This window comes from Bos javanicus, chromosome 27, assembly GCF_032452875.1.
Source record: "Bos javanicus breed banteng chromosome 27, ARS-OSU_banteng_1.0, whole genome shotgun sequence".
In the NCBI taxonomy this organism is placed as follows: domain Eukaryota; kingdom Metazoa; phylum Chordata; class Mammalia; order Artiodactyla; family Bovidae; genus Bos; species Bos javanicus.
The window spans coordinates 36,780,695-36,804,558 of record NC_083894.1 but is presented as its reverse complement, the minus strand read 5'-3'; the positions used below and the strand labels follow the sequence as shown (position 1 = coordinate 36,804,558).

At 40.2% G+C, this 23,864-nt stretch overlaps 1 protein-coding gene across 4 annotated transcripts in view; it reads left to right on the top strand.

Annotated features, from left to right (window-relative positions):
- The window catches only part of KAT6A (lysine acetyltransferase 6A), a 108,786-nt gene that overhangs the window by 54,021 nt on the left and 30,901 nt on the right, over window positions 1-23,864 (top strand). For 3 of the 4 annotated variants that reach the window (XM_061404582.1, XM_061404583.1, XM_061404586.1), the window contains 6 exons: window positions 748-856; window positions 3,418-3,533; window positions 4,305-4,386; window positions 5,263-5,398; window positions 6,757-7,073; window positions 9,438-9,556. In XM_061404582.1, coding sequence (XP_061260566.1) covers window positions 748-856; window positions 3,418-3,533; window positions 4,305-4,386; window positions 5,263-5,398; window positions 6,757-7,073; window positions 9,438-9,556 — 879 coding nt within the window. The remainder of the gene's footprint in view (window positions 1-747; window positions 857-3,417; window positions 3,534-4,304; window positions 4,387-5,262; window positions 5,399-6,756; window positions 7,074-9,437; window positions 9,557-23,864) is intronic. The other variant, XM_061404584.1, reaches the window with a different exon arrangement.

Below are 23,864 nucleotides of genomic sequence, written 5' to 3'. Positions count from 1 at the left end.
CCCTCTCTCGTCCCCCCACGCCCCCACCCCCGCTTACCACAGAAACTGTCTTTAAAGTACTAGCCTTGGCAGCCTGTGCACCACAGCTCACCTTGTTTGCTCTACCTGTATTGCCCTTCTCTCCATCCACTGCTGTGGAGGAACCTAGAGACCGAGGTTTAAATCTGCTTTTAACAGTTACTATCTGTTGTCCTTGGAGAAGCTTCTTAGATTACCATAACACCATGTATTAAGTACCGGCACTTAATACGTGTTGTCTTGCTCATTCAGCTCGTGGCTTCCAGACCACTACTGGAATTTATTTTTCCCATTTGCACAGAGCTCTGTCTTGTTGCACTAATGACTTCTGCTTTTCATTATGATTGTTATTATTTTTCTCTTATATTACATGCCTTGTAAAAGCTAATACTATGATTTCTTGTAGTTAATTTAGTTGGATTTTTCATTCTTAGGTAGTCGATATGCTTTGCTTAACCCATATTGTGTGATTTAGTTTCTAAGTGACCACCTGATTGGGGTATGAGTTTTTAGACCAAAGTTGCCAGTGTCAGGACCATTTGTAAAGATGTAGCCAAAGCAGGCTTGGTAAAAACCCATCTACTTTGTGAGTTGGAAATTTCGGAGGGCTATACATCTGTCCCACAGTTATATGCAACTCTTAAAGGAATTTAAATTGTACTTCTACTGTCTTTATATCAACACTAAAGAAAAGCCCCAGTACTGAGTGAATTGTGTTTTTCTTTGCAGCCGGTTGCTGAACCCATCCCCATCTGTAGTTTCTGTCTTGGCACAAAAGAGCAAAACCGAGAAAAGAAGCCAGAGGAACTCATCTCCTGTGCGGACTGCGGCAACAGCGGTAGGTGACCCTCTGTGTATGTGGCTCCCAGGGTTTGTCCGGCAAGAGTGTGTTTAACTGGGAATTGCCCGCTTGGTCCTTAAGAGAGTAACATTTACATTTGATTCTGGTTTTAGGGACCTGACATGAGCTTCTAGATGAGGGAGGAGTTTAAATGTGTAATTGAAATGTTTGATTCAGTTAACTTAGATCAGGTCTTAGTAGCTGTTTTTTCAATAAGAAGTTTTCCATAGACTTCTTTTTATTTCTATTAGTCTTTATATTTCACTGTCAAGCATCTGTTCAGATCATAGCAGTCAGTTGGAAGTTATTGCTGGTTTCTTTAATAATCACTACTCACCATTGATTTATGCCTCAGCCTTCGTGAATAGAACCAGGATGATAACAGATTTGGTTGTTTTTTTTTTGTTTTTTTTTTTTTTACATAAACTTACATATGTCACATTGAGAAACAGAGTGTTGACTGCAGTTTAGTGAGCTGTGTGAAATTTGGGGCTCTAAAAAAGATTTTTCAAAGAGTCTCCTAATTTGTTAATTTCAGAGATATTCTCTGTCTACATTGTAAAAACTAATGAAGCTTTGTAGTAGTTTTGATCATTGGCTTAATATTCAGTGTTTTATACCAGTAACAAACAGGATTTAGTCCAGAAAGCAGAAAACACTACGTGTTTCAAAAGAGGAGAGGAACTCAATACCAGGATAAGGTTTCTGTAAGATTGTTGGATGGGCCTTGAGGCCTGATTCCCGGGACAGAGGTGGCCCGCCAGAGGGAAAGAGCCAGGTGGAATGGCAGCGCCTTTCACACTTGCCTTAGCAGTCAGGTGGCCACTGCAGCAGGGTCCTGTTTGGTGCGAGAGGACTCACGGGGCGTGAGCTGGTGGTGGTGCCAGGAGGGCTGCTTGGCTGTCACAGTAACCAAGGAAGAAAGCATGGACACGGTCAAGTACCTGAAATTTGGGTATTTTCCAAATTGAGAGCTAAAGGACCCCAAATTTTAAACAGTCAGAATTGTTTGAGAAAAATAACTGTGTTAAACATTTGGCAAAGGGCCAAAAGCTGTGAAGTACCAGGAGTGCATTTACATTTTTAAAGTCCAAGGAGAAAGGCGGTGATAGGCCATTTCTGTGAGAGAAATGAAGAGCTGAGCACATTAAAAATGTTTTCCCCAAATAATAATAGGAAGACCCACCAAAGCAGCAGTGAAGTGTTGTTTTATAGCTTTATAAAACTTGAAAGATACGAGAGCCCAAACTGGAGCTGATAGAATTGTGGGAAAAGGTTTGTACGCTGCTCATGTCACTGGATACGTCGTAGGGCTTGGAGCATGTTTTGGCAGATCTACCTCTCAAGCTATAGAAATGTTTATTTCATTTCACTTGCCGGTTCCTCTTTTAGGAATTTATTCTAAGGAATTAACTTAAAAGAAGGAAAGGATCTGTAATCGTGAAATAATTCGTTTTAGTGTTCTAATAACTGTTACGGGTTAATTGTGTAAATATTTACAACAGGCAGATGGTCAGGTAGGTTCTAGTGTGTCAACTCTGGAGCATAATCAGTTTAAGGAATGTAAATGTAAAGTTTGCTTGAATAAAGTAATGAAAAGCAGAACAAAGCTGTATATATCCTATAATTAAAACCATGCAAGGGCTTTAGTTAGTTTAGAAAGGAAAAGTAGAACATGAAAATAGCTCTTCTGGGATGATGAGATTACAGGTGAGATTTTTCTACACTTCTACCATTTTCCTTGGATGTTAGTGATGTTTTGATGATAAATTTCTTATCTCTTAAAAAAGAAAATTTATTGATAGAAAAGAGAAAGATAATTTAACCAACCCTTTCTCTCACTGAAGAAAAGTAAACATAACCAATTTTTAGAGGAAATGGATAAATCTTTATGAGCAAATAGGCTATCCTGTTTTTGAGAATCAAACTGATTGTAACTCTTGAGAGAGGAAATATTTTTTTTTTCCTGTTACTGTTAATTCTGATCACAGTAGAAATATTGCTTAGGTCTTAGTTTTATCTTGAGTGCCTTAAATCATGAGCACATAACTCACTTTTAATTGATGGGATTTAAAAAATTTATTTATTAGTTATAAACATAACACATTATTGTTTAAAAAATGAGAGCACAGAAGGGTATAAAGTAAAATGTAAAATCCTTTTCCTGAAAAATATTTATAGCTCTGTATCCTAGGATGTTACAGTTGTAAACAGTTTTTGTGTTTATTCTTCCAGAAATGGCCCAGGCGTATTATGTATTCATATACGTAGGACCACGCATACACACACAGTACTTTAATTAATGCAGCCTTAATATAAGTTTGGAATTTTTCAAGTTTTTTTTATAATCATATTAGGCGAGGGGTGATGTATGTAGCACGCATAAAACTGAACTGGAGTGCCAAGTCCTGATAAGACGAGTGTGGCAAGCTTCCAGGAGCTTCTTGTTTTCCTTGATGTTTTGATTTAAGATAATTGCCTTTTTTCTACAACATTTCTTTTATACAGTTGCAGGATGATTCTTGATTGTTTCATTTGCCATTTTCACCTTTTATTAGGTCATCCATCCTGTTTGAAGTTTTCCCCCGAACTAACGGTTAGAGTGAAGGCCTTACGGTGGCAGTGCATTGAGTGTAAAACGTGCAGTTCCTGTCGAGACCAAGGCAAAAATGCAGTGAGTAGTTTTGCCTTCCGTTGTGAGTATTTCATTTAGAAGTAGAGTGTACAACTGGCATTTTCTTCTGTGCATGTTTGATTATTTTCAGTCTCTTGGTTCAGCAGAATTTAGAACAATGGGCTCTTAAAATTCACGTCATTAGTTTAGAATACTTGCTCAGTGATGATTGAGTGAGTGTTGGATAATTCTTGAATAATTTCTAGGCAGTTTTCTACCCCACTCCCCACTTTTTTTGGCCAAACTGTGCAGCTTATGGGATCTTAGTTCTCTGACAAGGATTGAACCTGGGTCCCCCAGCCGTAGAAGCGCAGAGTCCTCGCCCCTGGACTGCCAGGGAATTCCCAGATTTCTTGGTAGTTACTAAAGCACTTTAATTATATGTTTGCAGAGAGACTAGCTACTTTAAAGAAATACTTGTGAAATTTGAGTCTTATGGCAGTATTCATTTAGGAATGATCCGTTATATTAATTGCAGTCATCTTCCTCTCTTTTATTAAAACAGACTAAAAACGTTATCTTTTATCTGGCTATTGGATACACATTTTTTTAGAAGTAATGAAGCTTTAGTTCCTTATTAAAGATGGATGAAGCAGAACTTTTTGCTAACTCAGGCTGTGCGTTTACTCAACTACTGCAGATTAAGGGAACTTTTATTATTAGGTCACTCATCTCCTTTGTGGAAAGGAGCCTCCTAGGTTTCATGAAGTCATGACCCTACCATGTTTCTGTTTCATGTGGTTGAGCAGAGCTGTTCTTTCTCTGCTTTAGGATAACATGCTCTTTTGTGATTCCTGTGACCGGGGTTTTCACATGGAATGTTGTGATCCGCCACTCACTCGGATGCCAAAAGGTAAGAGATACTTTCCGAAATCAAACTGGTGATAAGGGGCAGGTTAGTGAAAGCGCCTTTTAATCTACTTGGTTAAAGTGAAAGAATAGCTTGCGTCTTTCTCCTTTGTCTCGAGTGGAGAGCTGTCACCTAAGGATGGGCACAGTCCCTCCTGACGTTCCTATGTGGTGTGGCTTCAGTACTAGCTTCCTCTGTTTTCAGTGTTTAAGCGTCCACGAGGGTGAAGGTGTCCACTTACCAATTGTTGCCAGCCCTGTAGCTAGAGGGCAAAGTACTTGACTTATATAATACTTTGAAATATTTATTTCTTGAAGAAGTGAAATTCTGTTAGGTCATGTTGATTATATCACAACTCATAACCTTTGAGGGGCTTAAAGCTGTTAGAGCCTCTGGTTTATCGAAAACCTCACAAAGTTTTATAATTTGCAAGCAAACAAGTGCCCAAATGAGAAGAATACAGCTTAAAACTGTTATTTTATTCTTTTGACACTTGTTCCCTGAAAGGCATTTACTTGAGACATAGTTGCCTGTTGTTTGGACTTCCATATTATCATATGCTTATACTTCCTTCAAAAAAAAGTAGTCTTCTCTGCTTTGTCATATCATAAAGTCCATTTTCAACTCTGGTTTTTGTGATTTATAGATTTTTTAAGTAAAATGCTTGTGAGATACTTTATGTCTCTTTAACGAAGTGTTTCCTGCTGATGGAAAGGGACTCAGCCCTAGCTGTAGCCAACTTACTCCACTTCAGGATTTTACTTGAGCCCTCGTGCCACTGCTGACGTTACCTTTTGAAGAGTCGCGTTTGTATGTGCTGGAAGAACAGGTGTCCCTCTTCCTACCTCTTCCATTTACTTGAATTTTCTTTCTTTATAGGCATGTGGATATGTCAGATATGTCGACCTAGGAAAAAAGGAAGAAAGCTTCTACAGAAGAAGGCAGCACAGATAAAACGGCGCTATGCTAACCCAATAGGACGCCCAAAAAACAGGTTAAAGAAACAAAACACGGTGTAAGTTGTACTTGTGGCCAGGTGAGGGGGAAGAGACAGGGCCTTCTCCGTAGCGCAGGCTTCACTTGTTGGCGTTTGGAAAAGGAGGTTGACTTTTATGTAATGATAATAATGGCTAATGCTTACTGAGCCCTTAACAGAGGGCCAAGGCACCCCCTGTTCTAAGTACTTTACATGTATTAAATCATTTAATTCTTTCCACAGCCCAGGGAAGTAGGAACTGTTGGTACTCTGATTTTTCAAAGGAGGAAGCTATAGCATAGAGCAGTAACTTGCATAGTTTATAGTAAGTGTTGAACTGAGATTAAAACCCCAGTAGGCTGGCACCAAAGTCTGGCTCTTAGCTGTTACCTTAAATTTTCTCTTTTACCTGAAAAACAAGGAAGAAAAAATTACATTTTTGAAGCATTTCAAAGATTCTTCTCTTAATGTTACCTCAGTAGTTTGTGTTATATGTACAAATTGCTGGATAGCTTCTCTTATTCTCATATTCTCTTATTCTCATATTCTCTTCTTCTCATAGCTAAGTCCCATTTCTATGTCCTAAAGTAAAATAATGTGAATTTTTCACCTATTAGCAGAAATCAGGAATATAATTAACTCTTGTGGACTAGAAAACTGGGCTAGGTCTGGAGGAGGTGGGGCAAGATTCAGTAGCTAATTTTGTCTTTTTTTTTGAAGTATCTCTCCATTAATTCACCTTCGATGATATGTAAACTACCTTTAAGCCTGTCAACCTCTCCTAAAATTTACCCACCTTTTCTATACTTAAGACTATCTTGAAGGTGATATAACTGAAGTGAATGGGCATTAGCAGTTTGAAATACATAGAACCAGTACTGTAATTCATGCTTTTAAATCTTACATCAAGCTTTAATTTTCCTATAAAAAGATCTTTTGATTCCTGGCTTGCAGAGAGTAACCCATCCTTATGTTGAGAGGTAAGAGTCTAACTCTGAGTTGGTGCAGAGATCCTAGGAAGAGCCTTCATACCGGGAAGGGTCTTAGGTTTTCTGTGGTACAACTCTCATTGTGTAGATAAAGACACTGTTGTTTAGAGAGAATGTGATTTGTCCAAGATGTGCAGAAAGTAAGTGGCAAAGTTATGACTCACATATGCCGTCTGACTCCTGGCCTAGGATTCTTTTCATTATAAAATGCATAGGCTTCCCAGAAGTGGATGTTTCTAATAATATTACTTCTTAATCATATAATATTTATTACAGTTTATGGAATATTCTTAACAATATGGAACTAAAAAATACAGTTGTAGATATTTACTGTATGTTATGTATTAAACAGAAACCTTATACAGATTTCTTTTTAATCGCTCCCCCTTTCCCTGTTTGATTCCTTAGGTCAAAAGGTCCCTTCAGCAAAGTTCGAACAGGCCCTGGAAGGGGTCGGAAACGTAAAATCACTCTCTCCAGCCAGTCAGCATCGTCATCAGAAGAAGGATACTTAGAGCAAATAGATGGCTTGGACTTCTGCAGAGATGGCAGTGTCCCCTTGAAGTTCAATAAGAAAACCAAAGGGCTCATCGACGGCCTTACCAAATTCTTTACCCCTTCTCCCGATGGGCGTAAGCCTCGGGGGGAAGTGGTAGACTATTCTGAGCAATACAGAGCTAGGAAAAAGGGCAGCAGAAAGCCAAGCACTTCAGATTGGCCCACAGGTAAGGTCTGCTCTGCTGGAGACAAAAGTATGCCAGAGGCTGTTATTTGGAATAGCACTACTTATCTGGAGTAGATTTATATTTGACTTATTAAAAATCGGTCTTGGAATATGAGAATATGCTCAAGGTCGTGGATTTAGGTGAGACTCAGGTGATAACAAGGCAGGAATTTAGAACCTAGAGATGAAGCTGGAGAATGGACAAGTAGGAGTTTTAGAGAAAAGAAGATGCTTTTTTTTGGTGGAAGCACAAAGAATCTGCCTACAGAAATGTGGGTTATAACCTTGACTCAGGCATAACTTTATATTTCATAAATGACAAAATAAATCGTGATGAACTTCGTAATGCTTGTTTTTATTCCTGGAAGGAATCTGCAAAGAGTGTGGGTAAATAGACTGCTGTTAATCCGAGCATACGTGAAAGACCAAGTTATTTGGAAATACGATGAGGTCATTGGTTTTTTTACTTCAGATCTTGGCAGATACAGTTGTAATTTTTCATGGATCATACTTAGAGAGCCACAGCTTCAGACCGTTTGCCTACGTTTCAGGCTAAGTTCTCTCATTTTCAAATTGGATAAGATCTGTGAAGAAGAGTTAAAAAGTATAGCAGATAATTCAGGTCAGAGGAGACAGTGCTGATAAGCTGGTCTCATCGCTGTGGAGCTGACAGCACCCGATCGTGTGAAGGAAGTAGGAAGGGCTCTGGGCAAAGTCAAAGAGTGAGAGTGGACTGTCAGGTCATGGGCTGTTACGTGCCGGGGTGGTGCCTCATGGGCTGCAGGGGGCCGTCTGAACTGTGATCCCTTCCCCCTGACTGTCCCACCGGGAATTGTACTCCCCACTCCATGTCATTCCTGCTTCTATAAAGGATGGACCAGGCCACTGCAGGAGGGAAAGATCCTCATCCTTGTCCGACCAGCCCCCCTTTTATGCTGTATTGATTGACTTTTCACCTGAGTGGCAATCAGCTAATTACAGTTTAGGCTTTCACTTTTCATGTCTTTATCAGCCATGTAGACTGAAGATAAGGCCCACTCTGAGTACATTTATCTGAGAAAACATGCAGGCCGTTCAGGTTGGACTTAGGAAAGAATCTCATAAAGCAGAGGGTGATAAAAGGCATTTCTGAATTAACCATTTCACTAGAGGTAGATTATTAGAAGAATCTACTGGAAAGTGTTAGAAATTTTCTATCAGAGCAAATGTATCAAGTGTGTGGAGAACCACTGCAGGGTTTCAGGCATGGCTTTGGCTTGAACGGGCTCTGTCATTTTGTCCCTGAGCTGTAGTTCCGGAGGCAGCCTGCACCATCTGGTAGAGCGCAGGGAGGGCTGTACCCGATCTGGGCCTGCGTCCAGCTGTGGCACGCGCTAGGGGGCAGTGAAGGCTCAGAGTATCTTCAGATCAGACATGTGTATTTCAGTTTAGGAATATGGTGGAGAGTGAGCCCCTGTCCTGTTCCTTCTTCCGCGAAATGAGTAACTGTGCATACAGTTGATTTTTGAAAAGAACTGTCCCTAACGGGTCTCTTCAGCCACACACATTCAGAGAAGCTGCAGGACCACACTGATGTCATTTTCAAGTGCAAAGGCTAATGCTCTTCTCCCCCAGTACTCCTCTCGCTCATTTCTGTACCCATTTGAGGAAGGTGCGTCATTTAGTGAATGCTTATTTTAATTTCTCGTACTTTCCCAGAGGGTTACTGCCTGTGATCCTCAGGCTTTGGAGTTTGTGCTTTAAACGGGCACCCAGAATGGGAGGGGAGTTGGGGAGTTGGCACTGGGCATCAGTTAACCACTTGAAATTGACTGTTTGTTGAGATAAGAATGGGTTGGCCTTATGAAGACTGTGGAATCATTGACAATTTTAAGAGGAGCAAACTTTTCTTGTTTTGCTCTGAAGTGATGAAAATTATGTCTTGCTATAACATAAACTTCTTCCATGCTACCAAAGAATGAAAAAGCAACATTTGTGTGTTGACATGTGTTAAAAGTTTTATATTCTTGTTATTTCAGAACAGACTGCATATTCCTTAGACCTTTTTCCTGTTGTACTTTATATATATATATATATATATGTATGTATGTATGTATGTATATGCTGAAATACAAACTTGTTTAATGAAGTTTAAATTTAGTTATGTAATATTTTTAAAAAGCTTTTAAGTCAATTCAGGGTTTTCATTATAAGGCAGATATAATATGTACATATCCTTTATTGACTAGTATCTTTCTGGAAGTCAGCTTAGTGTTGTCCTTTTCTCTTTTATATAAATAATATTAAGACTTTTGAAATTTGTTCTAGTTTGTGTGCTGAACTCATGGTAGCATGAATAACATGTAAGCCCTTTCTTAACATGCAGACAATCAGGATGGCTGGGATGGCAAACAGGAAAGCGAGGACCGGCTTTTTGGGAGCCAGGAAATCATGACTGAGAAGGATATGGAATTGTTTCGTGACATCCAAGAACAAGCCCTGCAGGTAAAGTTGAATATTCACCTTGGACAATCAGTTTGTTCGGGGGTAAGAAGCAGAGGATTAATTATATTGTGCGTAAAGCAGTAGTAGTTTATTCATCCATCTGGTCTGGTGTGGTCTGTGCGTGTACATTGTCTGCTGGTTAAGGTGTTCTTTCCAAACCCATGGTAATTGGTTTGGTTTTGCAGATAAACACATTGCTTTAACTACCAGTATCAAATGAGCTTGGTTTATTTTCTGTCTTATATGAAGAAGAGTTTAGGATTTGACTGGCACACAACTAAAAACCAAACCTCTCTCAGGTGATGAAACACATATTCGTTAACTCAGGAAATATTTATTAAATGCTTGTGCCTTAATGCTTTGTTGACACATAGCAAGATATAAACGTGCAGACACAGAGCCTGCTTATGTGCCAGCTGCTGGAGATGCCAGAGTAAATGACAGGATTCCTTCTCCAGCCAGGAGAGACTTGTAAATAGATAATTTCCTTAATGTGGAAGTTTAATTATAGAATACATGAAGTGTGGGGAGTCAGAGAGGATTCATTGAGGGGAAATACCACTTGAGCTGGTCTTAGAAATGTAAAGGATTTGATCAGGATGACAAGGAATGTGGTCTCAATAATTAGGAAAAACAGGAGTGCAAAGACTTGGAAGTATTCTTTGAAACGCAGAGAACAATGGTGTAGATAATGACAGGAGAAAAGATAGGAAGAGTGCGGTGTGGATCCTGAAGACTCTTAGATTTTGTTTATCTTTTGTCTTGCTCCTTTGCCACCAACCCACTGTGTAAGCCAAGTTGAGTTCTGTCTCTTATCTTGAAATTAAGAATTTATAAGGCCACTGCTGGGGATTCCTGTTGTGTCGGTGAAACTCTTTGGATTCAGAGACCCACTAGTGAACAGATTATGTTTTTTTTTTTTAATTGGAGGATAATCACTTTACAGCGTTGTGTCACTTTCTGCCATACAGCACAGTGCGTCAGCCGTGTGTGTGCAGATGCCCCTCGTTGCTGAGCCTCCCTCCCACCCCCCCCACCCCCACGCCCGAGGTCATCGCTGAGCGTGAGCCTCCCTCCCACCCCATCGCCCCCCACCCGAGGTCATTGCCGAGCTGGCCTCCCTGTGTTGTCCCTCCCACCCCATCCCCCCGCCGAGGCCATCGCCGAGCTGGCCTCCCTCCCACCCCGTCCCCCCGCCCGAGGCCATCACCGAGCTGGCCTCCCTGTGTTGTCCCACAGCTGCGTCTCGGCAGCTGTTCATTTTGCACATGGTAGTGTGTATGTCGGTGCTCCTCTGTCCGTCTGTCCTGCCCTCTCTTTCCCCCACCGTGTCTGCAAGTCTGCTCTCTACGTCTGCGCCTCCATTCCTATGCATTTTTGAAAAATAAAAACAGCAGTATGAATATTCAGGAAACATTTACTCAACATTTCACCATCTTAGGACTTAACCAGGTTTGGCTTTGAGTCGGGCGATCTGGGTTCAAGCCTTGGTCTTTTACTGCCTTATACTTCAGACAACTTGCTTATCCTCTAAAGGCATGTTCTTTTCCTGACAATAAGTAAAAAAAAAAAAAAAGTATTAGAGGTACCCTAGTAGGAGTTTACATGGTGTTTAGTGGGAATTCAAAGGAGAGAGTAGTTTCTTCACTTTTTTAAAAAAAATTTTTTTCTTTTTAATTTATTTTTTTATTGAAGGGTAATTGCTTTACAGAATTTTGTTGTTTTCTGTCAAACCTCAACATGAATCAGCTGTATGTGTACCTATATCCCCTCCCTTTTGAACCTCCCTCCCATCTCCCACCCCGTCCCACCCCTCTAGGTTGATAGAGAGCCTCTGTTTGAGTTTCCTGAGTCACACAGAAAATTCCCATTGGCTATTTAACATGTGGTAACGTAAGTTTCCATGTTACTCTCTCCATACATCTCACCCTGTCCTCCCCTCTCCCCGTGTCCATAAGACTATTCTCCATGTCTATTTCTCCATTGCTGCCCTGTAAATAGATTCTTCAGTACTGTTATTCTAGATTCTGTATATATGTATTAGAATACAATATTTATCTTTCTCTTTCTGACTCACTTCACTCTGTATAATTGGTTCTAGGTTCATCCACCTCATCAGAACTGTGACTCATATGTGTTCCTTTTTTATGACTGAGTAAGACTGCATTGTGTATATGTACCACAACTTCTTTATCCATTCATCTGTCGATGGACATTTAGGTTGCTTCCATGTTCTAGCTATTGTAAATAGTGCTTCAGTGAAAAATGAACATGTGTCTTTTTCAATTTTGGTTTCCTCAGGGCATATGCCTAGGAGTGGGATTGCTGGGTCATATGCTGCTTCTGTTCCTAGTTTTTTAAGGAATTTGCATACCATCTTCCATAGTGGCTGTATCAGTTTACATTCCCACCAACAGTGGAACAGCGTTCCCTTTTCTCCACACCCTCTCCAGCATTTATTGTTGGTAGACATTTTGATGATGGCCATTCTGACTGGTTTGAGGTGATATCTCATTGTAGTTTTGATTTGCATTTCTCTAATAATGAGCGATGTTGAGCATCTTTTCATATGTTTGTTAGCCATCTGTATGTCTTCTTTGGAGGAATGTCTGTTTAGGTCTTTCCCCCACTTTTTGACTGGGTTATTTATTTTTCTGGCATTGAGTTGTATGAGCTGCTTGTATATTTTGGAAACTAATGCTTTGTCAGTTTTTTCATTTGCTATTATTTTCTCCCATTCTGAGCGTTGTCTTTTCACCTTGCTTATAGTTTCCTTTGCCATGCAAAGCCTGTAAGTTTAATCAGGTCCCACTTGCCCACACTGTTTACTTTTGTTTTTATTTCTGTTACCCTAGGTGGTGGGTCGTAGAGGATCTTGCTTTGATTTATGTCATTGAGTGTTCTGCCTATGTTTTCCTCTAAGAGTTTTATAGTTTCTGATCTTAGAGTTAAGTCTTTAATCTGTTTTGAGTTGATCTTTGTGTAGGTGTTAGGAAGTGTTCTAATTTCATTCTTTTACATGTAGCTGTCCAGTTTTCCCAGCACCATTTTTTGAAGAGGCTGTCTTTGCCCCATTGTATATTCCTGCCTCCTTTGTCCTGAGAAGGCAATGGCACCCCACTCCAGTACTCTTGCCTGGAGAATCCCATGGATGGAGGAGACTGGAAGGCTGCAGTCCATGGGGTCACTGAGGGTCGGACACGACTGAGTGACTTCAGTTTCACTTTTCACTTTCACGCATTGGAGAAGGAAATGGCAACCCACTCCAGTGTTCTTGCCTGGAGAGTCCCAGGGACGGGGAGCCTGTTGGGCTGCTGTCTATGGGGTTGCACAGAGTCGGACACGACTGAAGTGACTTAGCAGCAGCCTCCTTTGTCATAAATAAGGTACCCATAGGTGCATGGGTTAATTTCTGGGCTTTCTATCTTGTTCTATTGGTCTGTATTTCTGTTTTTGTGCCAGTATCATACTGTCTTGATGACTGTAGCTTTGTAGTATTATCTGAAGTCAGGAAGGTTGACTCCACCAGCTTCATTCTTCTTTCTCAAGACTACTTTGGCTATTCGGGGTCTTGTGTGTTTCCATATGAATTGTGAAATTTTTTGTTCTAGTTCTGTGAAAAATGCCATTGGTAATTTGATAGGGATTGCATTGAATCTGTAGATTGTGTTTGGTAGTATAGTCATTTTCACAATATCGATTCTTCCTACCCAGGAACATGGATATCTGTTCTATCTATCTGGACTATCTCTCCATCTGTTTATGTCATCTTTGATTTCTTTCATTAGTGTCTTATAATTTTCTGTGTACAGTTCTTTTGTCTCCTTAGGTAAGTTTCAGTTCAGTTCAGTTGCTCAGTCGTGTCCAATTCTTTGTGACCCCATGAATCGAAGCACTCCAGGCCTCCCTGTCCATCACCAACTCCTGGAGTTTACCCAAACTCATGTCCATCGAGTCAGTGATGCCATCCAGCCATCTCATCCTCTGTCGTCCCCTTGTCCTCCTGCCCCCAATCCCTCCCAGCATCAGGGTCTTTTCCAATGAGTCAACTCTTCGCATGAGGTAAGTTTACTCCTAGATATTTAATTCTTTTTGTTGCAGTGGTAAATGGGATTGATTCCTTAATTTCTCTTTCTGATTTTTCATTGTTAATGTATAGAAATGCAAGCGATTTCTGCGTATTGATTTTGTATCCTGCAACTTTGCTAAATTCACTGATTAGCTCTAGCAATTTTCTGATACTGTCTTTAGGATTTTCTATGTACAGTAACATGTCGTCTGCAGACAGTGAGAGCTTTACTTCTTTTCCAATCTGGATTCCTTTTATTTCTTTTTCTTCTCTGATTGCTGTAACTAAGACTTCCAGAGCTATGTTGAATAATAGTGGTAAAAGTGGACACTGTTGTCTTGTTCTTGATTTTATGGGGAATGCTTTCCATTTTTCACCATTGAGAATAACGTTTGCTTTAGGCTTATCATATATGGCCTTTACTATGTTGAGGTAGGTTCCTTCTGTGCCCATTTTTTGAAGAGTTTTAATCATAAATGGGTGTTGAATTTTGTCAAAGCTTTTTCTGCATCTATTGAGATTATCATATGGTTTTATCACATGGTTTTTATCTTTAAGTTTGTTAATATGGTGTATCACATTGATTGATTTGCGTATATTGAAGAATCCTTGCATTCCTGGAATAAACCCAACTCGATCATGGTGTATGAGATTTCTGATGTGTTGCTGAATTCTGTTTGTTAAAATTGTGTTGAGGACTTTTGCATCTATGTTCATCAATGATACTGGCCTGTAGTTTTCTTTTTCTGTGTTGCCTTTGTCTGGTTTTGGTATCAGGGTGATGGTGGCCTTGTAGAATGAGTTCGGAAGTGTTCCTTCCTCTGCAATTTTTTGAAAGAGTTTTAGAGGGATAGGCATTAGCTCTTCTCTAAATGTTTGATAGAATGCTCCTGTGAAGCCATCTGGTCCCGGGCTTTTGATTTTGGGGAGATTTTTGATCACAGCTTCAGTTTCAGTGCTTGTAATTGGGTTGTTCATAATTTCTATTTCTTCCTGGTTCAGTCTTGGAAGATTGAACTTTTCTAAGAATCTGTCCATTTCTTCGAGGTTATCCATTTTATTGCCATATAGTTGTTCATAATAGTCTCTTATAATCCTTTGTATTTCTGCATTGTCTGTTGTAACCTCTCCTTTTTCATTTCTAATTTTGTTGATTTGATTCTTCTCTCTTTTTTTCTTGATGAGTCTGGCTAAAGGTTTGTTAATTTTGTTTATCTTCTCAGAGAACTTTTAGTTTTATTAATCTTTACTCTTGTTATGGAGAAGGTGATGGCACCCCACTCCAGTACTCTTGCCTGGAAAATCCCATGAATGGAGGAGCCTGGAAGGCTGCAGTGCATGGGGTCACTGAGGGTCGGACACGACTGAGCGACTTCCCTTTCACTTTTCACTTTCATGCATTGGAGAAGGAAGTGGCAGCCCACTCCAGTGTTCTTGCCTGGAGAGTCCCAGGGACGGGGAGCCTGGTGGGCGGCCGTCTGTGGGGTCGCACAGAGTCGGACACGACTGAAGCGACTTAGCAGCAGCAGCAGTGTGTATATGTGGAGAAGGCAATGGTAACCCACCCCAGTGTTCTTGCCTGGAGAGTCCCAGGGACGGGGAGCCTGGTGGGCTGCCGTCTCTGGGGTCGCACAGTCGGACACGACTGAAGCGACTTGGCAGCAGCACTCTTGTTTATTTCATTTCTTGTCCATTTATTTCTGCTCTGATCTTTATGATTTCTTTCCTTCTAATTTTTTTTTGTTTTTGTTGTTGTTCTTTTTCCAGTGTAGGTGTAAACTTAGGTTGTCTATTCAATGTTTTTCTTGTTTCTTGAGGTAGGATTGTATTGCTATAAACTTCCGTTAGAACTGCTTTTGCTGCATCCCATAGGTTTTGAGTTGTCATGTTTTCATTGTTACTTGTTTCTAGAAATTCTTTGATTTCCCTTTGGATTTCTTCAGTTACCTGTTAGTTATTTAGAATGTGTTGTTTAATCTCCATGTGTTTGTGTTTCTTACAGTTTTTTTTTTTTTTTCTTGAAATTGATACCTAGTCTCATAGCATTGTGGTTGGAGAAGATGCTTGATATGATTCAATTTTCTTAAATTTACTGAGGTTTGATTTGTGGCCCAAGATGTGGTCTGTCCTGGAGAGTGTTCCGTGTGCACTTGAGAAGAAGGTTATTCTTCTGCATTTGGATGGAGTGCCCAGAAGATATCAATGAAATCCATCTCATCTTATGTATCATTTAAGATTATGTTTCCTTATTAATTTTCTCTTTTGATCTGTCCATTGGTGTGAGTGGGCTGTTAAAGTCTCCTGCTATTATTATGTTACTGTCAATTTTTCCTTTTATGTGTTCGTGTTTGTCTTATGTATTGAGATGCTCCTATGTTGGGTGCATAGATATTTACAATTATTATGTCTTCCTCTTGGATTGATCCCTTGATCATTATGTAGTGTCCTTCCTTATCTCTTGTAATCTTTATTTTAAGGTCTATTTTTTCTGATAGGAGGACTGCTACTCCAGCTTTCTTTTGCTTCCCATTTGCATGGAATGTATTTTTCCATCCTCTAACTTTCATTCTGTATGTGTCTTGAGGTCTGAAGTGGATTTCTTGAAGACAGCATATATATGGGTCTTGTTTTTGTATCCATTGAGCCAGTCTGTGTCTTTTGCTTGGAGCATTTAATCCATTTACATTTAAAGTAGTTATTGATATGTCTGTTCCTATTGCCATTTTCTTAATTGTTTGGGGTTGATTTTGTAGATCTTTTTTCTTCTCATATTTCCTGACTATGTATTGTTGTAAGGTTTGTTTGGTGGTACTGAATTCTCTTAACTTTTGCTTGTCTGAAAAGCTTTTTATTTCTCCATCAATTTTGAATGAGATCTTTGCAGGTACAGTAATCTTGGTTGTACTTTCAGTACTTGCTGGGTTGAGTAATCTTGCGGTACTTTAAATATATCCTGCCATTCCCTACTGGCCTGCAGAGTTTCTGCTGAAAGATCAGCCGTTAAGTGTATGGGGTTTCCCTCGTATGTTACTTGTTGCTTCTCCCTTGCTGCTTTTAGTATTTTTTCTTTGTGTTTAGTCTTTGTTAGTTTGATTACTATGTGTCTTGCCATGTTTCTCCGTGGGTTTATCCTGTATGGTACTCTGTGCCTCTTAGACTTGATTGACTATTTCTTTTTCCATATTGGGAAAATTTTCAACTATAATCTCTTCAAAAATTTTGTCATACTCTTTCTTTTTCTCTTCTTTTTCTGAGACCCCTAAAATTCAAATGTTTGTGCATTTGATATTGTCCCAGGGGTCTCTGAGACTGTCCTCAGTTCTTTTCATTCTTTTTGCTTTATTCTGCTCTTCAGAAGTTATTTCCACCATTTTATCTTTCAACTCACTGATTCATTCTTCTGCTTCAGATATTCTGCTGTGATTCCTTCTAGAGTATTTTTAATTTCAGTAATTGTGTTGTTTGTCTCTGTATGTTTATTCTTTAATTCTTATAGGTCTTTGTTAATTGATTGTTGCATTTTCTCCATTTTGCTTTCAAGGTTTTTGATCATCTTTACTATCATTATTCTGAATTCTTTTTCAGGTAGTTTGCCTATTTCCTCTTCATTTATTTGGACTTCTGTGTTTCTAGTTTGTTCCTTCATTTGTGTGTTATTTCTCTGCCTTTTCATTATTTTTTTTTTAACATACTGTGTTTGAGGGCTCCTTTTCCCAGGCTTCAAGGTTGACTTCTTTCTTCCTTCTGGTTTCTGGGCTCCTAAGGTTGGTCCAGTGGTTTGTGTGAGCTTCGTATAGGGTGAGATTTGTGCTGAGTTTTTGTTGGTTCGTTTTTCCTCTGACAGGCAAGGCTACGTGAGGAGGTGATCCTGTCTGCTGATTACTGGGTTTGTACTTTTGTTTGTTTGTTGTTTAGCTGCGGTGTCCTTCGCAGGGTGCTGCTGGTGGTTGGCTGACGCCGGCTCTCGTATGCAGGTGGCTTCCTTTGTGTGAGTTCTCACTATCCTCTCCCTGGGGTTAGTTCTCTGGTAGTCTAGGGTTTTGGCGTCAGTGCTCCCACTCCAAAGGCCCAGGGCTTGATCTCAAGTTTTGCGTGGTTCTCTGTCTTCGTTTCCTCTGGTCGGGTCCTCCTGTTGGCTCTCAGCCGGTGTCTTGTGTGCACTTCTGTGTCTGAAGGTGTGTTCCTGACGTATCCGTAGAGAGAGATGTCCTCCACGTCCACATGCTCCTCCACCATCTTGTTCGGTCAGGTTGTCGTTTCTTCACTTTTTAAGAACCTTTTTTCCTGAATTAAGTTGCAGATGTATACTAATGCTTTTTACTCCTATTTACTTGTGTGTATTTCCTAAAAGCAAGGAAATTCTTATAGGTGACCACAGTGCAGTCCAGATCAGGAGTTTACACCCATGAAACATGTTATCTAATCTGGAGACTTTATTCAGATTTCACCAGTTGTACTGCTAATTTTCTTTATAGCAAAAGGAAAGGAAGCCTTGTCCTGGTCAACTAGCCAACTGAGGATTGTGTGTTTTGTTTACTCATAATGTCTCCTATTCTCCTTTACCCTGGAACAGTTTCTCAGTCTTTTTCATGCCCTTGACATTTCTAATGAGTGCAGGTCGTTTATTTTGTAGAACATCCACGGTGGTGACGTGTCCTTTGATCACTTGGTTACAGTGATATCATGCCATGTTTCTTATCTGTGAACTCATTTGCCCTCTGTAATTAAGTAATTTTGGGGTATATACTTTGTTTAAATATGTGCTGTTTCTCATCAGATTTTATCCACTAGACTTTGTTGGTTGCTTTAGATGGAATTAGATGATTTTCTAATTCCATCATATGTTTTTTAATTGGCATACTAATACAAAGAAGAGCTTTTCCTTTTTTCTGTCTATCCATCTTTCCATCCATCTGTCTATCTATGACTTATAGATTCTTATTTTATGAGTTATCTTATCATTTGTTGTTACTGGTATTTATTTAGATGCTCAGGTTGTTCTAGATTTGGGCAGGGAGAGCTTCTTTGTGTGTGTGTGTGTGTGTGTGTGTGTGTGTGTTACTTTGTCCAATTTATTCATTTGGTGATTTTTAAAGTTGAGGTATAATTGACCTCAATTTTATATAACTGTAAAAAAGTTTCAAGTGTACAATGAAATGATTCAATATTTGTATAGCCCATATTCATATCTGCTTTTTAGCCACAGCAATATATCCTAGGCTCCTGTTGTTCACGCTGTAGATTCAGCCATTTCTCTGAGAATCCCTGGTTCCTTTTAGTGGAGAATGGGCATCAGCAGTAGTTCTGTTCTTTTACTTTCTCAGGCCCAAGGAAGTGTCATCCTTGATTTTTTTCTGCATACCCTGTACATGTTCAGTTCATCAGCACATCCTATTGGTCCTACCTCCAGAATGTCTCCAAAATATGACTGCTGCTTTCCCCACCCACCTTCTTAGCCTGAGCTGCCCTCCTTTCCTCTTGGGCTGCTGTGATGTCTCCATACTCATGTGCTTGCTTCCACTCCTGCTGCTCACCCCTGTGTCTGAGCTGTATTCTTTACACAGGGGCTAGAATAAATGTTTTCAGACTTTCCACTCTGCTCAGAAAGCCTGTAGGGTCATTCAGTCCTGCTGAGACTATTTAAAGAGACCCACTGTGGCCGTGTTCCTGCCTTCCTCTTGCACATTGTCCTCCCATTCTGGCCCTTGTTGACACGTCACCAGCCACCGGCCTCCTCTGTCTTCCTCAGGTGCACCAGGCGCACGTGGCCTCGGAGCCTTTGCACTTCCTGCTCCCGGTCTGCGTGGCCCTTCCTCTGGTCCAGAGAGCGAGTCTGCTCACTGCTCACTCTGTTTAGGCCTCTGCTTCTGTCTTCTGGGTCACTCTTTGTCTCCCTACCTGCTTGCTTGTCCTACAAGGTGCTCAGCACTTACTTCTAAATGGAAACATTCATTTCTGGAATGCCAGTGCCTTGACATCAGGTGCTTTCTTTTTGGTCACTGCTTTATACTGAGTATTTGGAATATAGTAAAGGCTCAGTAAATATTTGTCTACTGAGTGGATATTTAAATAAAGTTTTCTGTTGGGTGAAATGAGTCAGAAGTTATAATAATAGGTGTGAAGAGAAGAGATGTGAAGAGAAAGATGACTAGGGAAAGTTAAAAGGGGTGCTGAGCCTTGCTGAGGCCTAGTGGAGACAGTATGTTTCTTCCAGTGTTTTATTAAACTTGGGATTATCCGTGTACGAATCTGGCACCAAGGAAATAGGCAGCTAGACTTGTGCACCCTAACCTGTGCTGATTCTCGTAAGCACACTCTGGAAATAGTGCACTGACGTTATGATGATATTTCTCCATGAAGTCCATTCATTTAGAATTCACGTGCCTGGCCTGGAGCTAGAGCTATAGGGTAGACGGACAGTCATAGACTCTGCCTTCATGAAACGTTCAGTCTCATGAGTGCAACAGATAGTAAACAATTGTACAAGTAAGTCTCTTGTTACAAGCTTATAAGTAGTGGGAAGAAAGTAAGAATGTGGTGAGAGGGCATAGTAGACACTTCCTGTACCAGTCTCTGGTATTCCTAGGCAGTGATAATTCACACAGGGACTTAAAAGATGAGTAGAAAGTCAGCAAAGCAAAGAGCTACTGAGGAGAATGTTCCAGACATAGGGGGCTGCCTGTACACGTCTGGAGGCATAAAAGAACTTGGCACATTTGAGGAAATGAAAGAAGGCCAGGACAACCAGAGTACAATGAATAAAAGCCACAAAAGATGAAGTTGGAGAGAGAAAATGAGGACATAAGTTAGGATTGGAGTTTTTATTGCAGTTGTAGTGGGAAGGTGTTGAATGATTTAAAAAGATTGTTTTTCCATTGTGTTTTATTGTAGGACATTGACTGTAGGCCCTTATCCTTGCTGCTCATCTCTTTTGTGTACAGCAGCATAGAGCCGTCCCTTACCCCTTGGGTAACCATTAGTTTGTTTTCTATGTTTGTGTCTTATTTCTGGTTTTTAAATAAATCTGTGTCTTTTTTTCTCTTTTTAGATTCTACAAATAATGATGTCATGATAATTCTTTTTTATGGCTGAGTAGTATTCCATTGTATGTATACACCACATCTTCTTTAATCATTGAATGATTTTAGCAAGGAAATAGAACAAATACGAATTACATTTTCTTTTTTTAGCCACTATATGAATGGATTTAAATTCTTCATATTCCAAGCTAAGAGTAGAAGCAGGGAAACAAATGTACAGGCTTTTTCAGTGATCGAGAAGGTGACTTAGACTAGAGAGGCGGCAGTGGAGATGGGGGAGAAGGAAATGCATTTAGAATCCTTTTCAGAGATGGAGTTGGTGTAACTTGGTAGGTTTGATGTGTAGTTTAAAGGAGTAAGGGGACGTCAAGAACAGCTTCCAGGCTCTCTGACCTAATGTCCTAGAGAAAGCGAGTTGAAGCAATGGGGGGATTTACTATTGATTAGATTAGATGATGTTTTTAAATAATAACAGCATTCATAAACATAGCATACAGAGTCATTTTGGAGAGCCTAGACATGCTGTAGTAGAAACTGCTTCAACCTTTGTTCCACAAATTTTGCAGGAAGATTTTATTACAGTGTCTTAGATGGCAATCCATCCAATCAGTAGTTCATCATATTTAAGTACCTACCCTGTTCTAGAAATTGCTAGGTGCAGGGCCTGTGAGTGAGACATAATTCGAATTCTCATAGAGCTTTAACCAGTCACAAAAGCAGCTCCCAATAGTGATAGCTTATAGTGATGATCTTGAGCAATTAAATTTTGTGTGATACGTTACCTAATTAAGTCAGACATTATTGAAGTATTTCACAAGGTTTCTTTTTTTCACCCCTCCTTCAAAAAGGGTCATTTATTAATTGGTTTTGCTTTTTGTTTACTTAAAAAAAAAAAATACAGGAGAAGGGTATAGTTTGCCTGGTACTATCTTCCATCATTAGTGGCTATTCAGTGAACACTTCCATAAAAAACAGCCACCTCTTAAAAAAAAAACAGAAGCAAAGAAATTGGTAGAATAGGGTTTTATTTGGAATTATCTTTCAAAAGTGATTTTGTGAACTTGGAAGGAGTGGTTTTTCTTAGAAGATTCATCACTGAAAAGAAGCATTTGTATTTAAGTCATTACGTTGAAGAGCATGACAGCCTCCTCGAAATAAATAGAATGGTTTTTTACATAAAATATCACCAAATAGTGCATTATATTTCCTTAGTATTTTTAGTGCTTTCTAATTTTGAAGGATTTGATTGTGTGTGTTTCTAGAACACTAATAGCATTTTTGAAATAACTTTTTTCTTTGCATAAAGAATTTAACAGTTAATTAGAAATGAAATAAACTAGATTCAGCAACTCTCTTCACTCTAAGAGTTGTTATCCCTATTTAATTATTTTTTTCCTTGGAAAATATTTATCTTACAATTACCAAAATGCATGTAAAAGCATTGACATTTTACCCTCAATGTCCCAACTACCTCATCAGTCGGTCTCAAGCCAGAATGCACTTTAAAACCACCTTATCCTGCCTAGGCCCTGTTCAGATATTTATGAACTCCAGGGACTGGGGAGAAGGGCCCAGTATTAGGAAATGCTCTCTAGGTAGTTTTGTAATTTGAAACTGCTCGAAGATATGCATGCCTCTTAGCTACAGCTCCACTAGGAAAGTCAAGACACAGAGGCCGTTCTCTAAGCGGTGAGTTCTCACCCACAGTGACTGTCTGTAGCGTTCTGACAGTGGTGGACAGGTAAGGCGGTAACCAGGTAACCAGTAACCAGGTAAGGCAGTAACCAGGTAACCAGTAACCAGTGCGTGGAGCTTGTTCGGTGACTCTTCACCTTCTGCACAGCCCCACTGGGTACAGCCTGGGACATTCCTTACTCCTCTGGCCCAGCAGCTTCGTTGAGCCTGGTGTCAGGGCGCACATCTGGAGCTCCCGCCCACGTCGTGGCAGGTTTCTGGGTTGGTTTGAGTGCCCCATGGGCACACTTTTTGAAGTCTGCTCTACGGCTGCACTTGCGCATGCCCATGGTGTGTTCTCCGGGCACCACCTTCTTGATGGCCGACTGGCCTTTCTTCTTCTTGCTGCCCTTCTTTGTGGGAACCCTCCTGCCCGACTTGACAGTTTAGCAAAATTTTATTGAATATTCATTAAGATAGTGGTTAAAAGCCTAGGTATTAGAAATAAGCTGCCAAGGTTCAAATCCTGTCTCTGCTGAGTGACCTTTGTCAACTAAGTTACTTAATAGGTTTGTTGAAAGGATTAAATGAATTGATATTTGCCAAGCACTTGGTGTGTCACTCATGTGGTGAGCACTAAATCCATGCCAGTTTCTGCTAGCTATCTTAGTGGTGGGTGCTGGAAACCCACAGATACATAGAAAATGTGTCTCTGCTCTCCAGATAACATACATTTATAAAACAATAGTTGAAGCCTTGTGGTTAGCAATAGGAAGTCTTTTATTGTGTTCTAGGTTCACTACATTCAGCATTATGTGTCAGTTTTTGCATTTAATGAAATCTTGTTACTTGCTCCCGTTTCAAACATATGAAGAAATTGAAGCCTTTGAAGGATTATCATACCTGGAATTACATAGTTATTCAGTATCAGAATCAGCGTTTGAACCAGGCCGTGTGACTCCAGATCTTTAATCCTTAACTGCTAGTCTCTGGTAAATGTGCTTGAGATGCTGGGAGAATGACAGCAAGGCATCTGCCTAGGCTGTTCATGTCATCTTCAGGGAGCAGGTGATATTTGACTAGGGTGTTCAAAGAATGAATGAGAATTAGCTACTGGATGGGGAGAGGAGGGCATTTCTCATGGAATAGTTTGGGTGTGAGGAACATTACTGAACACTTGAGCTGTGTGTAATTTCTTCGGTTGGCATTCAGTTAAGAGATGAAGTTGAAAAGGTGAGTACAGACCAGAAGACCGAGTCACGAAGATCCCATGGTCCATGTGAAGCCATCTGTACTTTGCTTTCTAGTTAACGGTGGTTCTTTAAAGTAGTTAGATAGCTCTTGAGGAGCTCCTGAAGAATTTATTTTAAAGAGGACGGCATGGTTGTATTTGCATTTAGAAACCTAGTTCTAGTGATGCAGTGTGAAGTGGGTCAAATAAGCCCTCCAGTCCATTGCTCACAGTGGTCAGTGAGACGTGACCAGGGCCTGGATGAAGGCGGCGGGGGTCCAGTAGGCAGAGGTT